Here is a 17,454-nt window from a genome sequence, read left to right on the forward strand (position 1 = left end):
GAATGAAAACTCTTATATCATGTTTCCTAACTTCCCCTTTAAGAGCAGCCATGGGCCCCCAGGTCTCCCTGCTCCTAATAAGGAGGTGGTAAGTCCTGCCTTCCAGAGGAGAGGACCTGGTGCAGAGTTGAGGACCAAGGTCAAGTTTGGCACCTGAGGACTCGTACTTCCAGTTAGATACTTTCAAAATAAAACCTTATATGTACTGTCAGACAGTGACATAACTGAAAGACAAATACAACACGAACACCATCAATCATTAATATATCAGACGAGGAAACCATTTAAGTATTGGAGTTATTTTTAACACAGATAATTTTTACTTCTTGCGACAAATACGTTTGATGGTAATCTATGCATTTTATATATGATCTGCGCGATTTGTACTTTGCAATACTCCATCGTATGTAAATATTTGTTATTTTCACGATTAGCAATCCTTTGTTTTCTTTATTCATTCCTCTGCTTGGATGTTTGGTTTAAAGTCAATAAATTCCCCTGCAATTCCAAACCAGCCTCTTATTTTGAAAAGGCAAATCTTTCGGTTTCCGGCGTGCTTCTGCGTTTCTCTGTCTGACTTGATGGTTTAAAACTTGCTTCTGTTAGGAAAAGCTGCTCCACCGCCCGAACGGCAAACACAGAGGAGACGCGCAAGAGGCGAGAACAACCTGATCCAGCGGAGCCAGTGAGCGAGAGGCAGCAGATACGCGGGGAGGCAAAGTGTGAGACGTGCAGGGAGCTGACAACCACGAGAGAGACATTCACATCGGAGCAGATGCCACGAGCAGTCAAGTGAATCGCGCCGGGATGAGAATAATCTGACTCCTTTTTGCCGCGGAGCTTCCAGAGAATTACGCACGACGCGCTGTTCCAAGGTGACCAACTTTTACGCGCAGACCTCTGGAGTTGTGGGGGTTTTACTCATCCTGCATTTTCTTTTTTTTTTACACTGAAGTGCGATTTTGAATCGGGGAGCTCGTTACCTGACACGTTTCTTTGGAGTTTTGACATTAAAGTGGACGCATCTGGCACCTTTACGCATTTGAGCACAAAAAAATCGCACATTTGGAGACATTTTTCTGGAATCATTACGCGGACTCCTCATCACACTGACTGATAGAATTGGAACTGCGTCGCTGTAGATTCCCTCAATCACAACAGCTCGCGTTTACGCACCTGTCCCACTGCAGCCGTGACGTCTCTGGTAGTGAGTTTTTGGGTATGGACACAGTCAGACGTCTCGCCTGCGCGTGAGTCACCGTGAGCAAACATTTGGACAAGCGTCGCTTAAAGGCAGTGGCACATTGCGTTGGGATATCTTAACGGTGCGCGTCTCGCACAGGCACAAGCGGCCAGCGCGCGGCACCGGGACCAGGCTCGGTGCAGCCGGGGGATTGGACACCGACGTGCTAAATGCCCAGCCGGTCGCTTGCGGCTCCTCAGGCTGGGCGGCGACATGAGGTCCTCGGTCCTGCTGCTGCTGCTGAGTGCGCTCTCAGCGGCGCTTCTGAGGCTCGGCAGCGCTGAGGTAAGACCGGGAGGTGCCGGTAAATGCATGACCGAAGAGGGGACACACGGATTCAAATGTGTTGACCTGTCAATGAACAATGGATTTAAAGATGGAACCATTAATGGTGCAGTTGTTCTTGTGCACTTGTTCTTTGCTATATGAGAGAATACTGAGAGAAACAGATCTAGGACCTGAATTTAAAATATTTCCACCATGTCAGAATAATATCCTGGTGATTTCAACACCTCTCACAGTGAGTGGGCCACGGTGTTCCATTTGAGAACCACTGCTATTAGGGAACCAACCACCAGCAAGAATATCAGAAAAACTTTATGCTTCAAGGTAACACAAGTCTAATTGATTTGATTGGATGGGTTGGGTTTACCTCCACTGCTCCACCTGGTTGAGTCGGAGGAAAAAGATGCCTCCGACTTTATTTTGTGCTCTTTACCAACTAAATCCTCTGGATGGGGTGAACGGTGTTGAAGATGTTTTATTCCCTGTGACCAGTTTCTCTCTCCGATCTCTTACCAGCCTGTAAATACTCAGTCGTCCTGAGGAAACATGGGAAAAGCTTGTGTCTCAGTTAGTGTGTGTCACGTAGACAGTGTCAGTCGAAAGAGGACGAGATATCTGTGGTGGACACGAGAAGAGAATCTGACATCCATAATCCCCCTGTGGTGATTCTACCACCTGTGCATGGGGATGTTTTCTGAACTGCACCTTTCTGAGCGTCTGTACCTTTTCCTCCTGGGCTGCGCCTGTTTCTCTCCACGGTTCCTTTTTTATGTTGCGTGGTCGTGATTCTCCCGAAATGTTGCAAGAAGAGTCACAGTGTCATAGAGAGAGAGAGAGAGAGGAGGGGAGAGAGGAGGGGAGAGAGGGTGAGGCAGGGCCTTGGCTTCGGGCCAACAGCAGCAGGAGCTAAAATCTACCCATCAGCCCAGCTGCTGTTTTCACTGTCGCACCACAGCATCAAGGTCCTTGTTGTCACTCTGTTGATGAAATCATTTCTCTCTCAATCACGTTATTTCAGTGTCTCATTAAACCTCATGTTTGCAGCAGACGCTCGTGTCTCTGCACATTGATACCAACAGAATTTCCATTCGTTGATGGAGATGTTGATCCTCAAACATTGAACAAACTTCATGAATAGATTGAAGGTGTTCGTCCGTTAGTTTTTCTCTGTGCCAGCGATTCTGACTCGTCTTTGTCCCGTTTTTAACTCTTAACTGTTGGTTTGCAAGATTACGCCAAAACTCCTGGATGGATTATTGCGAAACTTGGAGGGAGGATGAAGTGTGGGTCAGAGAGCAGCCCATTATATTTTGATGCGGATCCAGTAAATTTTTCTATCACTTACTGTAATATTGTGAGATTTTGCATCGTTCGAGTTGATTTCTCAGAGAATAATTCATCGATCTTGACGACTTCGATTTTTCTTTGGGCCTTGGCGGAGATTTGCTCTCTCTGAGTTTCCCTCAAGTTCTTCTCAGGAGAGGACGTAGACGTATCATATCAGTCCTGTCGTTCTTATTTGATCACGTCTCTGCTCAAAACACTTGTAGGTCCTGCGCACGACCTGTCAGCTGACCTCTGGGAAGCCTGTGATAACATGTTCTGTGTTATGATTTTGGAAAACGTCTCATTATTAGTTAAATAGAAACAAATATCTGCTGTTGTTGGGCGACAGGACGTGAAGTCTGCTCTCTGGAGTTTCACTGTACGTTTGAGCATCTGCAGCATCCATCCTGGTGAGCAGTGTGTCAGCCATGATGACGTGTTCTCAGCTCTGAGGTTTTGATCTTCGGCACGTTGAGCTTTGACGTCGCGTGTTTCTTATCAACCGATGTCGGAATCTCACGGCGTCTCTCTGGCACAGCTTCCTGAAACAATAAACTGTATTCAAAGATCATCTTGGTCACCCCCTGGTGGCTGGCTGCAGTATAGCTCATGAACCCCACCTCCTCCATGTTAGCAGATGGGACATTAAAAAGTCAAAGACTGGTTTCTGTCTTCTTAACTAGTTCTTATCACACAGGAGCACGTACAGTATCTGTGGCTCTACTCCACCATCACTACTGCCACATCTTTATTTACAGCCTTCGCTTGAAACCAATGAACGCAGCAATTCACACGGTCCACAGTTCACCTTCCCCCGTGAGCCGCTGCCACGGAGGCTCAGTGCCTTGCACAAGGGCTTTAGGCAGTCGGGCGTGAAAATGGCTGTCACTGGACTCGACCAGTCGTCCTGTAGTCTGCGGGTTAATCACGGAAACTATTAGCACCTCTGATGACTTGTGCGTGAGGAGATCAGCTGCAGCTTGAGGTAACACTGGAAAGATCTGACAACTTTTTATATTCAAACGAACACTGACCTGACATGTGACCTGAGAGAGAGACGGCATCAGGTCGACGTGTGAGTCACAGATTCTGAACTGTGTGTGTGTGTGTGTGTGTTTGTGTGGGTGTGTGTGTGTCACTCTCTAATCCTCATCTGGTCACAATGTTTAGTCCTGTGATGGAACAAATGGAGACATCTTTGACGTCGTATAGTTCGTCCACAACTGTCTTTGGAAAATACTGTGGAAAAGGAATACACATGAATGCATGCAAGGACGCACACACACACACACACACACACAAACACACAGACACACACACAGAAATCATCAGAATTTACAACTGAAAGATCCTTTTCTATTCACTGTGCAGCTGCTGTGTCAGTGAGTAATCCAGTCAAAGTGTGTTGCTTATACAATATGTTCTTTAACACACAGACACACAGACACACACACACACACACACACACACACACACACACACACACACACATTGAGAGTTGTTACGGTTCATTTTTAAATCCATTAAACAGAGGTGGAGTCAAACACACAACAGCCCTCACTCACCCGCTCAGGCCTCAACATTTTCATCATCTGTCGTTTCAATCAGAACTACTGCTTCTACACACACACACACACTCTCACAACGACACACACACACACCCGCATGCAGCTGATTGGTGGCTTTTGAACAGGTTGCTGTCAGACGGTTGTCTCTGCGAGCGAGCCGGGATGATTTGCTGCTGCCTTGCTTGATCCATTTTACATAAGAACAGCAACTAATCTGCCGGGGATTTCACGGACTTTGTGTGCTGTGTAGCTGTGTGTGTATTTGTGTGTGTGTGTGTGTGTGCACATCTGGGTGCCTGGCCGAGTGTAGCTGCGTCATGTGTTAGTGGACATATGTGCTTGTGTTTTTGTGTGTGTGTGTGTGTGTGTGTGCAGTGGGGGGGTTATGCCTCTGTGTGTGTGCATGTGTGTCAGATAGAAAAGCGCAGTGGCACATAAGAGTATTTGTTTGTAAGCCCCGTGTGGTGCAGCATTAGAGGAAAATCTAGTCGAGGAGTCTTTTCTATAGGTTTTTTAATAATAGGAATAAAAGTAGTGAATAAAAAAAGTTGTATAGAAATGTTTTCATATCCAATATTAAAAGTTTTGTAGGTTTGCCACAGATATGACACTTTTGTGTGACTGGGCCCTAAAGCTGTTAAAGTGGAGCCATCAATATAACTTCCAACTTTCCCGAACAGCAGATTATGTCCCCTCCTGCTAAAAGAACTCAATTTATTCTATAAACTTTAATGAAGTAGTGTGACAGCACTCGGAGCAAACTCTGACACGTCTGGGTTATGTGCCTGTGGCTGCTTCACAATAAAAGCACCCCAGTGACGCCTCATTGCTTCCAGTCATCCCACCTGCACCGGAGGGCTTTTACTTTGAAGCTAAAGTTAGTCTGTAAAGCTAATTATTAACTTGAAGTGGCTGGTGTTCATTTACCTGCTGTGGCTCTTTTTGAAATGGACGATTTGGCGTCACCCTTGGGCGGCTCTCATGTCGTCCATCTTTATAAACACACACACACGTCTATGATTCTGAGACACAGGAACAAAGAGCTAGAGGAGTTCACTGCCTCCACTCAACGACAGTCGTTCCTCCTCCTTCTCCTCTTTCCATATTGTCATTTATTTTCCCCTTGTCATTTCTCCTCTATCCTCATCTCTCCATCCGTAGCATTCTGCTGTTGGAGGGGAGACGTCCGTTTATCTGTTGTGCTGGTTTGTGTGCACCCACATCTGTATATGTGTGTGTGTGAGTGTGAGTGTGTGTGTGTGTATCGAGTTTATGCGACAGTTCGTTGGCCATCTGCCGCGTATGATAAAAAAACACATGTGTTGTGACAGCGCGGTGTGATCGTGAGTCACTCATCACACTGTGTTTTTGTATGTGTTTACTTTCTATCACATTGCCTCCAACTATTTTAATGTTTGCATGTGTGTGTGTGTGTATGTGTGTGTATGTGTGTGTGCGTGTGTGTAAGCACTCAGCTGGACCCATAATTACATTCCATTACACTTCACCTTTCTCCTCAAACATTCCATACAGTCTCTTTGCCTTCCAGGCTTCCTCCGAGGCCCCATGCAGTGTGTGTTTTCATGAGTGTGTGTCTGTGTGTGTGTGTGTGTCTGTGTGTGTGTGTGTGCGACCTGCTGGTAGATCATGTCATGTTAGCAGACAGCCTTCTCCACCCAACAGTTCAGCTACACACTCTCACGCAGTGTGTGATATGAGAAACTTCAAGTCCACAGTCTTCTCACTCATCACAAACCTCCACAGGCCTGTTTCTGTGTGTGTGTGTGTGTGTGTGTGTTTGTGTGTGTGTGTGTGTGTGCGTTACATGGAGAATGAGGAACATAGTGTCAGAGTCATTGTGGCTAATTTAGCTCTTCTGCTCAAACCACTATTATTAGCTTGTTGTCCAATCCCTGCTCTTTTTTTAACCAGTGGTTTGTTGTTTGTCCATGTGAGGAACTGTGTGTTGCACTCTCCAATGTGTGTGTGTGTGTGTGTTGTGTGTTTGCAATCAACACTGGGGCTGTAATGATGCAGAGTGAAAACTGCCCCTGCATCTGTGTGTGTGTGTGTGTGTGTGTGTGTGTGTGGCCCTCTGGACAAACTGGGCGGACAGTTAAGTGGTTAAGCATCCGTATGAGAAGTGGAAAAGATGGGGTGAGTGATTGTGTGTGTGTTTTTTAACTAGGTCAGCCAGTGGCTCGTGAAAGTCATCCAGGTGTCCTGAGCCGCCGCCGCCCACAGAGCGAGAGAGATGGAGGGAGGGAGACAGATAGAGAGGAATTGAGATATATATGTGGTTGTGGCACTATTAGAAACCACTAGAATGTCACTTAGTCTCTTTTCAAAACCACATTTAGATTTTAAAGCTCCAGATATTTATTTGGACCTGCAAATTAGGCAGCAGTCCTGAAAACACATCAGTTTTCTTCCTCAACATCCATGAATTACACATTTTTGTGCTCAAAGTCAACTGTACAGTGAAGAGTAACTGCAGGGGGCACCCAGATTTGAACTGGGGACCTCTTGATCTGCAGTCAAATGCTCTACCACTGAGCTATACCCCCTGATACCCAAACTAATCACGAACACATGTCGCCATTGGACTGTATCTGTAAAACTAAGTAAACACACTATATAGAACGTTTTCATTCATAAATAAAACATCAGAGGGTTGGAAAGAGAAAAAGAACTGATATAATTTAAACCCATTAATGTTTAACTTTGATTAAACAGTATTAAAATGATTCTGCACTTTAATGGATAAACCCTCCGACTTACTTAGATTCAGATTCAGAGTTCTGCCTTCATCATTGAAGAGGCGACGTGTTTACTCATGAGCTACTTTAAACACTTCATGTCTGAAGTCATTTTGTATCGTGCAGGAGGATAAGAGTCTTTTTACTTTTCTCCTCTAAAATATTTTCTCCTCATACTCTTCACACTCCTTAATTTGTTTTGGCATCTTTCTGGCATGTGACTGTATCGAATCCTGTTGCAACTGCTCCGAGATAATATCGACTTACAGCCAACCAAAGCAGAATGTGACACAGAACACTGTGCAATCTGCTTTTGATCTCCACGCAGAAACCGCAGGAGTCTCCTTAAGAAACAGCCAGACTGAATCTGTAATGAATTCCTGCAGTGGCATTCATTAAAAGTTCATTAAATATCACGGCCTTTATCTTTTTCCCGTTTGAAAATACACGACTTGCATAACTCGGTTAAATGAGAGCAAATTTCGCACAAGTAGTGTGTTGTATAACGAGCAGATGTTTTCTACTTGTAGTGTTGAAAAAGGTGGAAACAACACAACACAGAACGTAAATCTTATTCTTGATGCTTAGTGACAGAACAGAAATGGAGAAAGTGTGTGTGTGTGTGAGAGAGAGAGAGAGAGAGAGAGAGGGTTTCCTGTCTTACGTTTGAGGGTAAACAGACGAGGAGAGAGTGACAACAGCAGCAACAAACACAATCACAAGCATCATTTCCTCTGCAGGAGGAAACAAAACTGGAGCACGAGTTGAGCTAGAGGACTGAGATGGCTCTGTCTCTCTCTCTCTCTCTTCTCTCTCTCTCTCTCTCTCTCTGCCGCAGTTCATTTCAATCCTTTCAATGTTTCAAGATAAATAACAAAATTAGAAAAACACACACAGTTCAGGGGCGGGACCCTCCGAAGGACGTAGTCCACCAAGGATGAATACTCGAAGACTTGACTGAACCTGCAGCATCAAATAAGATGTCAGGCCTGAGAAAAAGAGTCTGATCCAGAAGAACTGGTGCAAATCCAATCACCTGATTGCTTCATTTTGCAACCGATGACTTTGCACAAGAACTATGAGATATGGAAGGTTTCTAACACCCTGGTTATCTTATCTAGTGTCGGGGGGAAAGTTGCTGTTGGACAGGTCTTGCCTCATTATGACTTATTTGTTGAAATTAATCTTTATTTAGAATTTGGGGCGTAGCTGCATATTCACCGGGTTCGCTGCACCGTTGGTGTTTGTAAAGTATCATCAGATTAAAACAGTGTCTCTCTCCACAGGGCGATCCTCTCCCTCTGTCGCTGGTCGACCTGGTGAGGAATTCTCCCATCTCCTCTGTAGACGAGCTGAAAGTGCTGCTGCTGCAGGAGGCCAATGCAATAGGTACTACACACACACACACACACACACACACACACACACACACACACACACACACACACTAATTACACAGACGTGGAGGAGGTGAATCTGTGTGAGGCCTGAAGACATAGGAATGCAGTAAGAGAGTATCATGCCAAGCACCATGTTAAAGCAATATTTACCAGAGACAGCAGAAAGACTGATGAACCAGCTCAATGTGTGTGTGTGTGTGTGTGTTTGTTTGTGTGAGTGTGTGTGAGAGAGAGAGAGAGAGAGAGAGAGAGAAGTTGTGACCTTGGTGAGCGTCAGACAAACTGAGTCAGAGAGACTGAGAAAAAACTTCACAGCACAAGGTCACTGCATTGTTCTCCTGCTCTGGATTCCTTTCTGGGTTTTGAAATATAGATGTGTGTGTGTTTGTGTGACAGAAATACACACACACACACACACACACACACACACACACACACACACACACACGCCCTACATCTCCAACCCCAAACAAAGTCCAAACAAACTTGTGCACACAGTCAGACACGCGCAGCTGATTAATTCATTATAAACGAATCCCTCTGAGAAACCAAGTCACACATACATATATTAATGGATTGTCGTTTGATCATCTGTTAATGCATAAATAACACAGTGACATAACAGCCACCATGGAGAGGAACCAACAGAGGGAAGGAGGAAATGACTCAAACTGTTTGTACGTGGAATCATTTTGAAACCGAAGCCCCATTACGAAGTTTCAGCGAAACAAGAACGATTCACTTTATTCTCTTTCCTTCCCCCTTCTGTCTGCGGAAGTTACTGAAACCTGCATTCTCTCCAATGACCAGCAGAGGTCATAGCTAGTACCGTCCAATGGGTGCAGGTGGAAGCTGTAGGTAGGCGTGTAGCGTTGTCAAGCTCCACCCCCTGCTCCTCTAAATATGGTTACTTGGTTTTGGTTTCAAAAAACCAAGATGGCCAAAAAGGACAAAACGCCAAATTTGAGATTTCAAACCAGTGGATGCTCTTATTTGATTTATGACAAAATTCCAGCAAAACTAATGATGTTAACATCCGGCAGTGTTTTGTTGTAATTAGCAACAGTAAGCATGACAACACGCTAAATTAAACTGGGGAACACTAAGAATAAACATTAAACCTGCTTAGCATCGGTGTATTAGCATGCAGACTTTAGCCGTGCAAATAAAAACATGACCTTTTAATCTCTGAGATCAGATCTGAAAAAGAAACTGTTTCTAAGAACAATAACAAACGGTTCTCTCTCTGCACCGGCCGTTAATTAGGGCTAACAGGCAACCAAATACCCCCTACACACACACACACACACACACACACACACACACACACACACACACACACACTCCCGAATGCACATGCACGCACAGTGACCAAAGGCAATCAACACCAGGGATATAATTAGCACCGAGGGGGGCTACAGTATGTAATGACGGCATGTGCAAACACAGACACACACACACACACACACACACACACACACACACACACACACACACACACATTTAGAGAACCACACATGAGTTATATTTAACAACTCTATCTCTCCTCAACAGTATTCTTGACGGCGGGAAGACAAATTGTGGCAGAAAATAGCCTAATTGTTTTAGCAGGGGCAGTAAAAAATGTCTTCCTGTGTGCCGTGAACAATGAGCTCGGCTAAAAGCTGCTAAAAAAGCCTCACATGGCTGAAAGAGTTCTGTCGTCACTTGTGAAAGTGCTGGCCTCGATGTTGCCCAGTTTTTTTTTAACACAGACGTTGGAAAAATCCTTGATTTTATTAACTCCCTAATTGTGTTTTTGTTTTTGTCTCATTCTCTTTTCCCGTCCTCCCTCGTCTTTTTCTGCAGAAGAGGAAGAAGATGAGCAAGACGTTCTCACAAACCACACCCACGGCAGATATACCAGAAGTCTTGGTAGGTTTTTTTTTTTTCTTTGTGTCCCTTCCTGTTTATTTGTCTTTATCAATCCTTCTCTTGCTTCCGCCTGTCTCTCATCACTCTTCGTCCTGGTTTTATATCGTTGTGCTTCTCCCTGTCTGACCCTGCACAGTGGAGGCACAGCCGGCGCAGCAGGCGGCCTGTAAAATTCGGACAGAGGTGATGGAGGTGACCAGGTCCATGCTGGACCGCCGCAATGCCAACTTCATGCTGTGGCCGCCGTGCGTGGAGGTGCAGAGATGTTCGGGCTGCTGCAACACGAGGCTCCTGCAGTGCATCCCCACCGTCACCTCCAGCAGATACCTGCAGGTACACCGTGCACGCTGCTGCCATGAACTTCAAATAGATTCAGTAACTCTGGTAACATTTCCTTTAAAGACTAGAACCAGAATAACACGAGGATATAATCGTTTTACAAAATCAATTTACAGTGTTCCGCTTTTTAAATTTAGAGATTGGATTAACATTTTGCGAAATACAATCAAGCATTTAGTCGGACTGGAAACACGCCTGGCTCAAGAAACATTATCATATGTTGTCTGTTACTCCTCCAACACATAACGTTCAGCGTGAGTCAGAATCTTCTATAATCTCAATCTGAATAAAAGTGTAAAACACTGCTGATGGACTCTCACTCAGCCAGGTCAAAGGTCAGATTCTTGAAAAGTGTGTTTTAATTTTGTTCAGTTAAATAAACAATATATTTAAAAGTCATTTCTCTAATGTTTCTTTGTTCCTCCTCTCCTCCAGGTGATAAAGATCCAGTACATCAACAGGAAGCCTCACTACGACAAAGCCATAATCTCAGTGGAGGATCACGTCAGCTGCAGGTGTCAACCTGCCACGTCTTCCACGTCTTCCTCGTCCTCTTCATCCTCGTCCCCCTCGTCCGTTCCCGTCGCTCGCTCCCCCGTTCAGAGCAACCCAAACCCCCCTCCACCACAGCAGCCTGCCTCCTCCTCCCACCTTCCCCTGCCCCTTCCACGATCAGTCCACCCTGTTTCGCCCAAGAATCACGCATCCAAGGCTGACCTCCATCGCCATGACGACCTGAAGCACAACCAGCAGCACTACCATTCAGAGGAGCGCGAGCCGGTGGCCAGGCAGTGGCAGCAGGGCAGCTACACCCAGCTGGTGCACTGGACACAGCCCAGGGTGCACCAGGGGCCCGTGCACCAGCCGATCGCCGGGGTGCTCGGATCCGTCAGCAGCTGGCCGTCGGAGGCGAGGGCGGAGCACAGCGTCCTGGGAAGTACGCAGCCGGTCGGGCACGGGAGTGGGTATGAAGGGAGCAAGGAGGAAGACGTGGCGAACAGTGAAGGGCATCATCCGGACCACGCCCAGAGGCAGCAGCAGGTGCTGCAGCATCAGCAGAGACAACAGTATCAGCAGCAATATCTGTATCATCACCAGCCACATCGTCCACAGCCGTACAACCACGGAGGAGCCGAGGAACCAGAGCTGAGGACGCAACATCGACTCAACGCTCCTCAGTCCGACAGCGCCTCGCCCCCCGTCAGCCCGACACACCCACCCGCATCAGAACAAAACCCCACCCTTCCTCTAACCACCAATCAGAAAGACTCAGTGACCAGCCAAATAATTACAGAGGTCACAAAACAGACTGAGACTGAAGCAGTCAGTCAAAAAGAAGGGAGCGAGAGGGAGGAGAGCGGCTCGGCCAATAGCGGGGACTCGGCCAGCGCCGAGCCGGCCAGTCAGGGGAAGGAGAGAGACTCTAAGCTGACCATAGAGGATGGTCATTTAACAGAGGAGGAGAGGAGACACAAACTTCTAGAGATGGTACAGAGTGAACCGGATAAACAGACTCCTCTTCATCCTCATCCTCCTCAGCAAAGACCAAAGCCGACCACGTTTAAAACAGGTGCCGCTCAGCTGTGTGAGAATGTGTGTGTCAGTGTGGATGCTCATAGAATCCTGATTACATCCTGATTGAGTTTCACATTTCAACGACTAGGCAATTAAAAAAAATTAAAGTATAAAATAGAGATGTTCCAAAACCATTTTAACTTTCAAGACACTGATTCTAATACCTGGACTTCGACGATACTGAGCACTGGTCTGAGATACCATGCGGTTAGAAAAACAACAACTTACTGTATTCAGTATATTTTAACAGCTGTCGTATTGTGTGGCTCAGATCAAACCCAGTGAAAAACAATAGAACTTCTTCTAGTTTCATGGTCGTAGCTGAAAAACAACACAGATGAATGAATCTATGAAGAGGCCGTCAACAGCAATCACTGAGAATCTTCAGCTTGAAACTGAATTTAAGTCTTGCATATGATGCACGTCGCACGTTTTCATATGTGGGACATGTAAAAAATTCTAATCAGTTCCCTTGAATTCAATCAAATAGCACAAAATTGCAAATCTTTACATTTAAAATCCTGTAAATATGCCATATATGTGAAAAACATTCTTGACGCCGGTTTGGTTTAGCACCAAAATTAAAAAATGTCCTAAACCCCTTCCACATTTTTCCACCATGTGTGTTGTGGCAACAAACAAACCAACCAAACAGCCAGGGATGACAATATAAATATAAATTTAAACCAAGCTTATTACACATACTGATGATTCATACGTAAATTTGTAGTTCAAACGTCAACAATAAAAACGGGGCCTTTGTGTATTCAGTACAAATATTACAGACACACCTCTTGGCGCAGTTCCACAATGTTGCTCCGAGCCAAAAACAATTCTTTGGAAAAATCTGGAAGATGCAGGATACATCGATACACGTTGGAGAACTTGTTTGTACAATTGCTGCTCTCGTTATTTGTTTTCGAGGACAGATTTACGGAGGGTTGACAACCGTTGTGTTCCAGTGGTCGTGTGTGTGCGCTGCCTCTGTGCCGGAGCGTGTTGTAATTAGAGCGGTTCACGTGTGAGAGAATCAGTGTGAGACTTTTCCAGGGCCGGAAGCAGCTCACTGCACACGTATGACCGTAAACACCACTTCCACGTGTCCTGCTATTCTTCCTCAACCCCCTGAGAGCCTCGCGCCCAAACAGCTGCACTTCCCACTGCTCCGTGTTCCACTCAAACCTGCAGGCTTTGTTATGCAGGCTTCAAGGTTATCAGGTGCCCTTCAGAGTGCAGCGAGAGCCACGACAGGAGCTCCACGCCCAGTTTCTGTTCTCCCCTGCTGCTCTATAACGCTGTTTACACCCAGATGAGACTGTTTAAGGAGACGTATTCTGCCTGTGTTCAGAATTTAAATTTGTTTAGTGGCTTGAAAAGGTTTACGAACTCTAAAAACAAAAACTCAAACTGTCCAGTGCTGCAGCTCCTCTGTTCAGCCTCTGTCTGAAACACTTGGTTTTAGGCTCCTGTCTCTTTAAGGGCCCCCCCCCCCCCGATAAAGCCCAGTCTGCTCTGATTGGCCGACTGAAATATAAGTGTAAAGATATCAAATCGTAGAAAAGCCAGATCACATCCAGCGATGGAATAAAACAAAACAACAAAATGTTATTAAATGTAAAACTATAAAAACTGCACAAATACACAAAACTAAAGTGGAACATTTTTATTTATTTATCTTTAACACAACTTATCAGACAAAACCACTAAAATGAATTTCTTTACTGCTTTGTTTTGTTGTTTACCCTCATATTTACTTTATTGTCTTTTTTTTTTTTTATCTCACCCAGTCGACTCTACTGTGGCCCCCATGTCCCCCTCTGCACGTCAGGCCCCGTTCCGTCCGGCCTCCCCTCGCCGCAGGAGGAAACACCGCAAACGCATCAGCAAAGCCGCTCTCAGGGCCATGATCATGTAGAGCTGCAGGTGAGAGGATGATCTTTTTGTTTTTAACGTGACGCTGCCGGGCGGCGTAATGTACTTTAAAATCTTTACGAAGTATTTTTTCGATGAACTGAGGGATATTTTGAGGAGCTTTAAAGAAGTTTTACAAAAGTGTAACAGTGGAAAATGAAAAAAATATCACAGTTATCTCACGAATCTTCTTTTCTTACAGGAGACGCTGAACTAATCCAAAGCTTTTGACTCGACGCGTTGCTCCAAACGGAGAGATGAAGAATGTGGGATTCTTGAATGTGCCGACGGTCGACTCTGTGGACAGAGGTGACGGACACTGCTGCTGTTTTTCCATTGGACGACTTCAGACGCAGTTACCGTTCCTGCTCCAGAGCTGCCGCAGAGCATCCAGCTTCATGGATTTGAGAAGAAAAAAAAAAAAAGAAGTGCAATCTTATGAACTCGTTGGACTGGAAGTTATTTGTCAAACTAAACACTGGATCTTAATCCTATGAACCACGAACATCCCGCTAACGAGGATCGATGGAAGTTTATCAGATGCCCAAAGCTAAAGTGCTGGAGCGTCCTTGCAGTCGGTGGCCATTGATTGGCTCCTTTGACATCGAGCTCAACTACTGATCGGTGAAGCGGACGATGACTCGGACTATGACGTCGCTATTTGAGGCTAAATGTGGAGCACAAGCTGAAAGTGGAGACGTGGAGGACTGGATTTCTACACTGGGACAATAACTGGAAATGCAGCTGAGGCCTCGATGCCAAACATTACTGTTATCTTACAATGTCTAACTGTATCTAACACTGGAGTAGCCATACACTGATCATAACACTGACCTTAGAGAAGTACTCCGCTGTGTACTGTAGCTTCATGTACTGGAAAATATCAATAACCTGCTCATTTTGTACTACTGCCGGATCCAAACAGAATAACAAATGCCTGCCTAGATAACGTGTTATGAATATTCACATTAAAGCAAGTCTTAATGACCTGGCTGTTAGAGACGCTGTTATAGCCAACACTGTATAAATGCTTTTAGAAAAACGATATCAAGGGGGGGGAGAGAGAAAAACTTTATTTCTTAACTTATTTAAAAAAAAAAGGAGGATGCAGAGTTCTCCGGTTCTCAAGTGTAATTATTGTTGCAAACGTTTCAGATTATAATTATTGGTTGTCCAACTGTTACTGTTATGAATGTTATTTTTAATATAAAATAAAAATGTTCAAGAAATATAAAGTTAACTTAGAGTCGTCTCTGCTTTTGTTTCACTTTTTTTTTTTATCCAAGGAGTCAATGTTTTGTGGAGAGCAGAAGAGACAGAAACGCAACGGCTTTTAAATGTTTCTGTATTCATATGAAGATAGAGATTAACGGAGCAAAAACACCAACAATAAGTTTTTCTTTTTGTGTTTTGTTTGGAGAGACGTTCTACTTGTGTGATAAAAGAAATCAGTCGGTCTTTAAATACGGTTCGGTGAATGGATGACCTCAAATATTGGCCGTTTGCCGCCAGAGGCTAATTCATTGTCAGACGATGGGTTCTAAGATCGCCACAAACTCAACAAGGGATGTGTTCTGGGAAGAACCCTTTACATTTTGGTGCAGAACTGGATTAGAAATCGTTTCATGTCTTTCTTTAACATTGTGTTTTTCACCAGAGAATAATTCAAAAAATCTTAATGAAAAAATGAAGCAATTCAGGTCTAAATAAAAATCCAGGTCTGGTGAATTGAAATGCGATTTCATAATGGGATCCATGGGCCTTGATGGAGCTTTGGTTTTATACCCCCCTCAGTAACAGGGGGTGTAGCTCAGTGGTAGAGCATTTGACTGCAGATCAAGAGGTCCTCAGTTCAAGTCTGAGCGCCCCCTTCAGATGAATTTCACTGAAACTCAACTCTTGGTGAAAATGAAGGCTCTGCCAGGGACCTTTAAATTCTGGTGAGTTTAAATACAAGAGTCAGTCTGTTGACCTCACTGACCTGAAACAAAATCTTGATGATTAAATAATATTTATTTGTGAGTGTGTGAAATGTGGTGCAGCTCGATTGAAGCCTTTGCAGAGATATGTCCTCTTCTGAGTGCCAATCTAGTATTTGCATGTTCTGTATGTTAAATGACGTATGCATATAAGTACAAGTACATGCATTTACATGCCTGTTTAACTCTTAAGTGTGTGTGTGTGTGTGTGTGTCCGTGCACTTGTACAGTAGACCCGTCTGCTAATCTTTGCCCTGCGGCTGCAGCTCTGTCACGCAAAGCGAGCGAGGGGTCAGCAGAAACATCCAGTTGGTATAGCAACTTGCCGACGGACACGTCAACAGACAAGTATCGTATGGTGAAAGAGAGATGAGGGAGCGGGGGGCACGGGGGGAGGAGTGTCAGTCCCAGGAATGGACTGAAGATGAACGACGACGGAGTGGGAGAGGGAGAAAGAGGGAGAGAGGGAGAGAGGGAGAGAGGGAGAGAGGGAGAAGGCCCAGCCAGGGGTGAAGTGAGTTGAAGACATCACGGCAAAGTGAGAAGGAGAAAAAGGCAGAAGAGACAGAAAAAAAAATAGAAATGTGCCAGAAAAATATATGACAGAGTAAAAAGGTAGAAGCAGAGAGAGAAAGACAGACACTTGTCAAAAAGAGAGAGAGTCAGTGTAAATGTCATTCTGTTGAGCAACAGGGTTTCCCCTGCAGACCTAACGCGGTCAGCAGATTCTTCTCTCTGAGAACGATGAGTCAGCGAGTACGTTACCAGGCCTCGAGGTACACAAACACTAATGAACACACAAACACACACACACCCTTAATAAGACTGTGGGAATATGATTTTTTTTTTTTTGCAGGATATGTTCAACATATGTCTGAAGTTTTAAATTCTGTTGAAGTACTTGAACTGTTTTACGGCAATAATAAGAATTTTCCAAGTTTAAAAATGTTTCCGAGGCTTTAAAAGTAGAAGGAGATGCTGACGAGCCTTTAAGCTTCCTGAAATAAATAAATTAAATACCACGCAGGCCAACCACAGCAGAGATTGTAGCTTTGAGTCACAATGAAGTGTGGCACCAGAAAAACCTTGATTGTGAAATCCAAACGCAAAGAAGCCACAAGCTGCTCTAAATTGGCAGCTATTAATAAGAAGGAG

General features: G+C 44.8%; 1 protein-coding gene and 2 non-coding genes across 3 annotated transcripts; 2 read left to right on the forward strand and 1 right to left on the reverse strand.

Annotated features, from left to right (window-relative positions):
- Window positions 1-571: 571 nt before the first annotated feature.
- Window positions 572-15,560, forward strand: pdgfba (platelet-derived growth factor beta polypeptide a). Its single transcript, XM_020102608.2, has 7 exons — window positions 572-1,528; window positions 8,468-8,570; window positions 10,430-10,495; window positions 10,632-10,828; window positions 11,270-12,404; window positions 14,197-14,332; window positions 14,523-15,560. The coding sequence occupies exons 1-6, from the start codon at window positions 1,457-1,459 to the stop codon at window positions 14,322-14,324; spliced, it is 1,701 nt and encodes a 566-aa protein (XP_019958167.2). The 5' UTR covers window positions 572-1,456; the 3' UTR covers window positions 14,325-14,332; window positions 14,523-15,560.
- Window positions 6,918-6,989, reverse strand: trnac-gca (transfer RNA cysteine (anticodon GCA)). Its single transcript has one exon. It is a non-coding gene; the product is annotated as a tRNA-Cys (tRNA).
- A 559-nt stretch (window positions 15,561-16,119) lies between the features above and the next one.
- trnac-gca (transfer RNA cysteine (anticodon GCA)) lies at window positions 16,120-16,191 on the forward strand. Its single transcript has one exon. It is a non-coding gene; the product is annotated as a tRNA-Cys (tRNA).
- The last annotated feature ends 1,263 nt before the right edge of the window (window positions 16,192-17,454 follow it).

Source organism: Paralichthys olivaceus, chromosome 8 (genome assembly GCF_024713975.1).
Source record: "Paralichthys olivaceus isolate ysfri-2021 chromosome 8, ASM2471397v2, whole genome shotgun sequence".
Lineage (NCBI taxonomy): Eukaryota > Metazoa > Chordata > Actinopteri > Pleuronectiformes > Paralichthyidae > Paralichthys > Paralichthys olivaceus.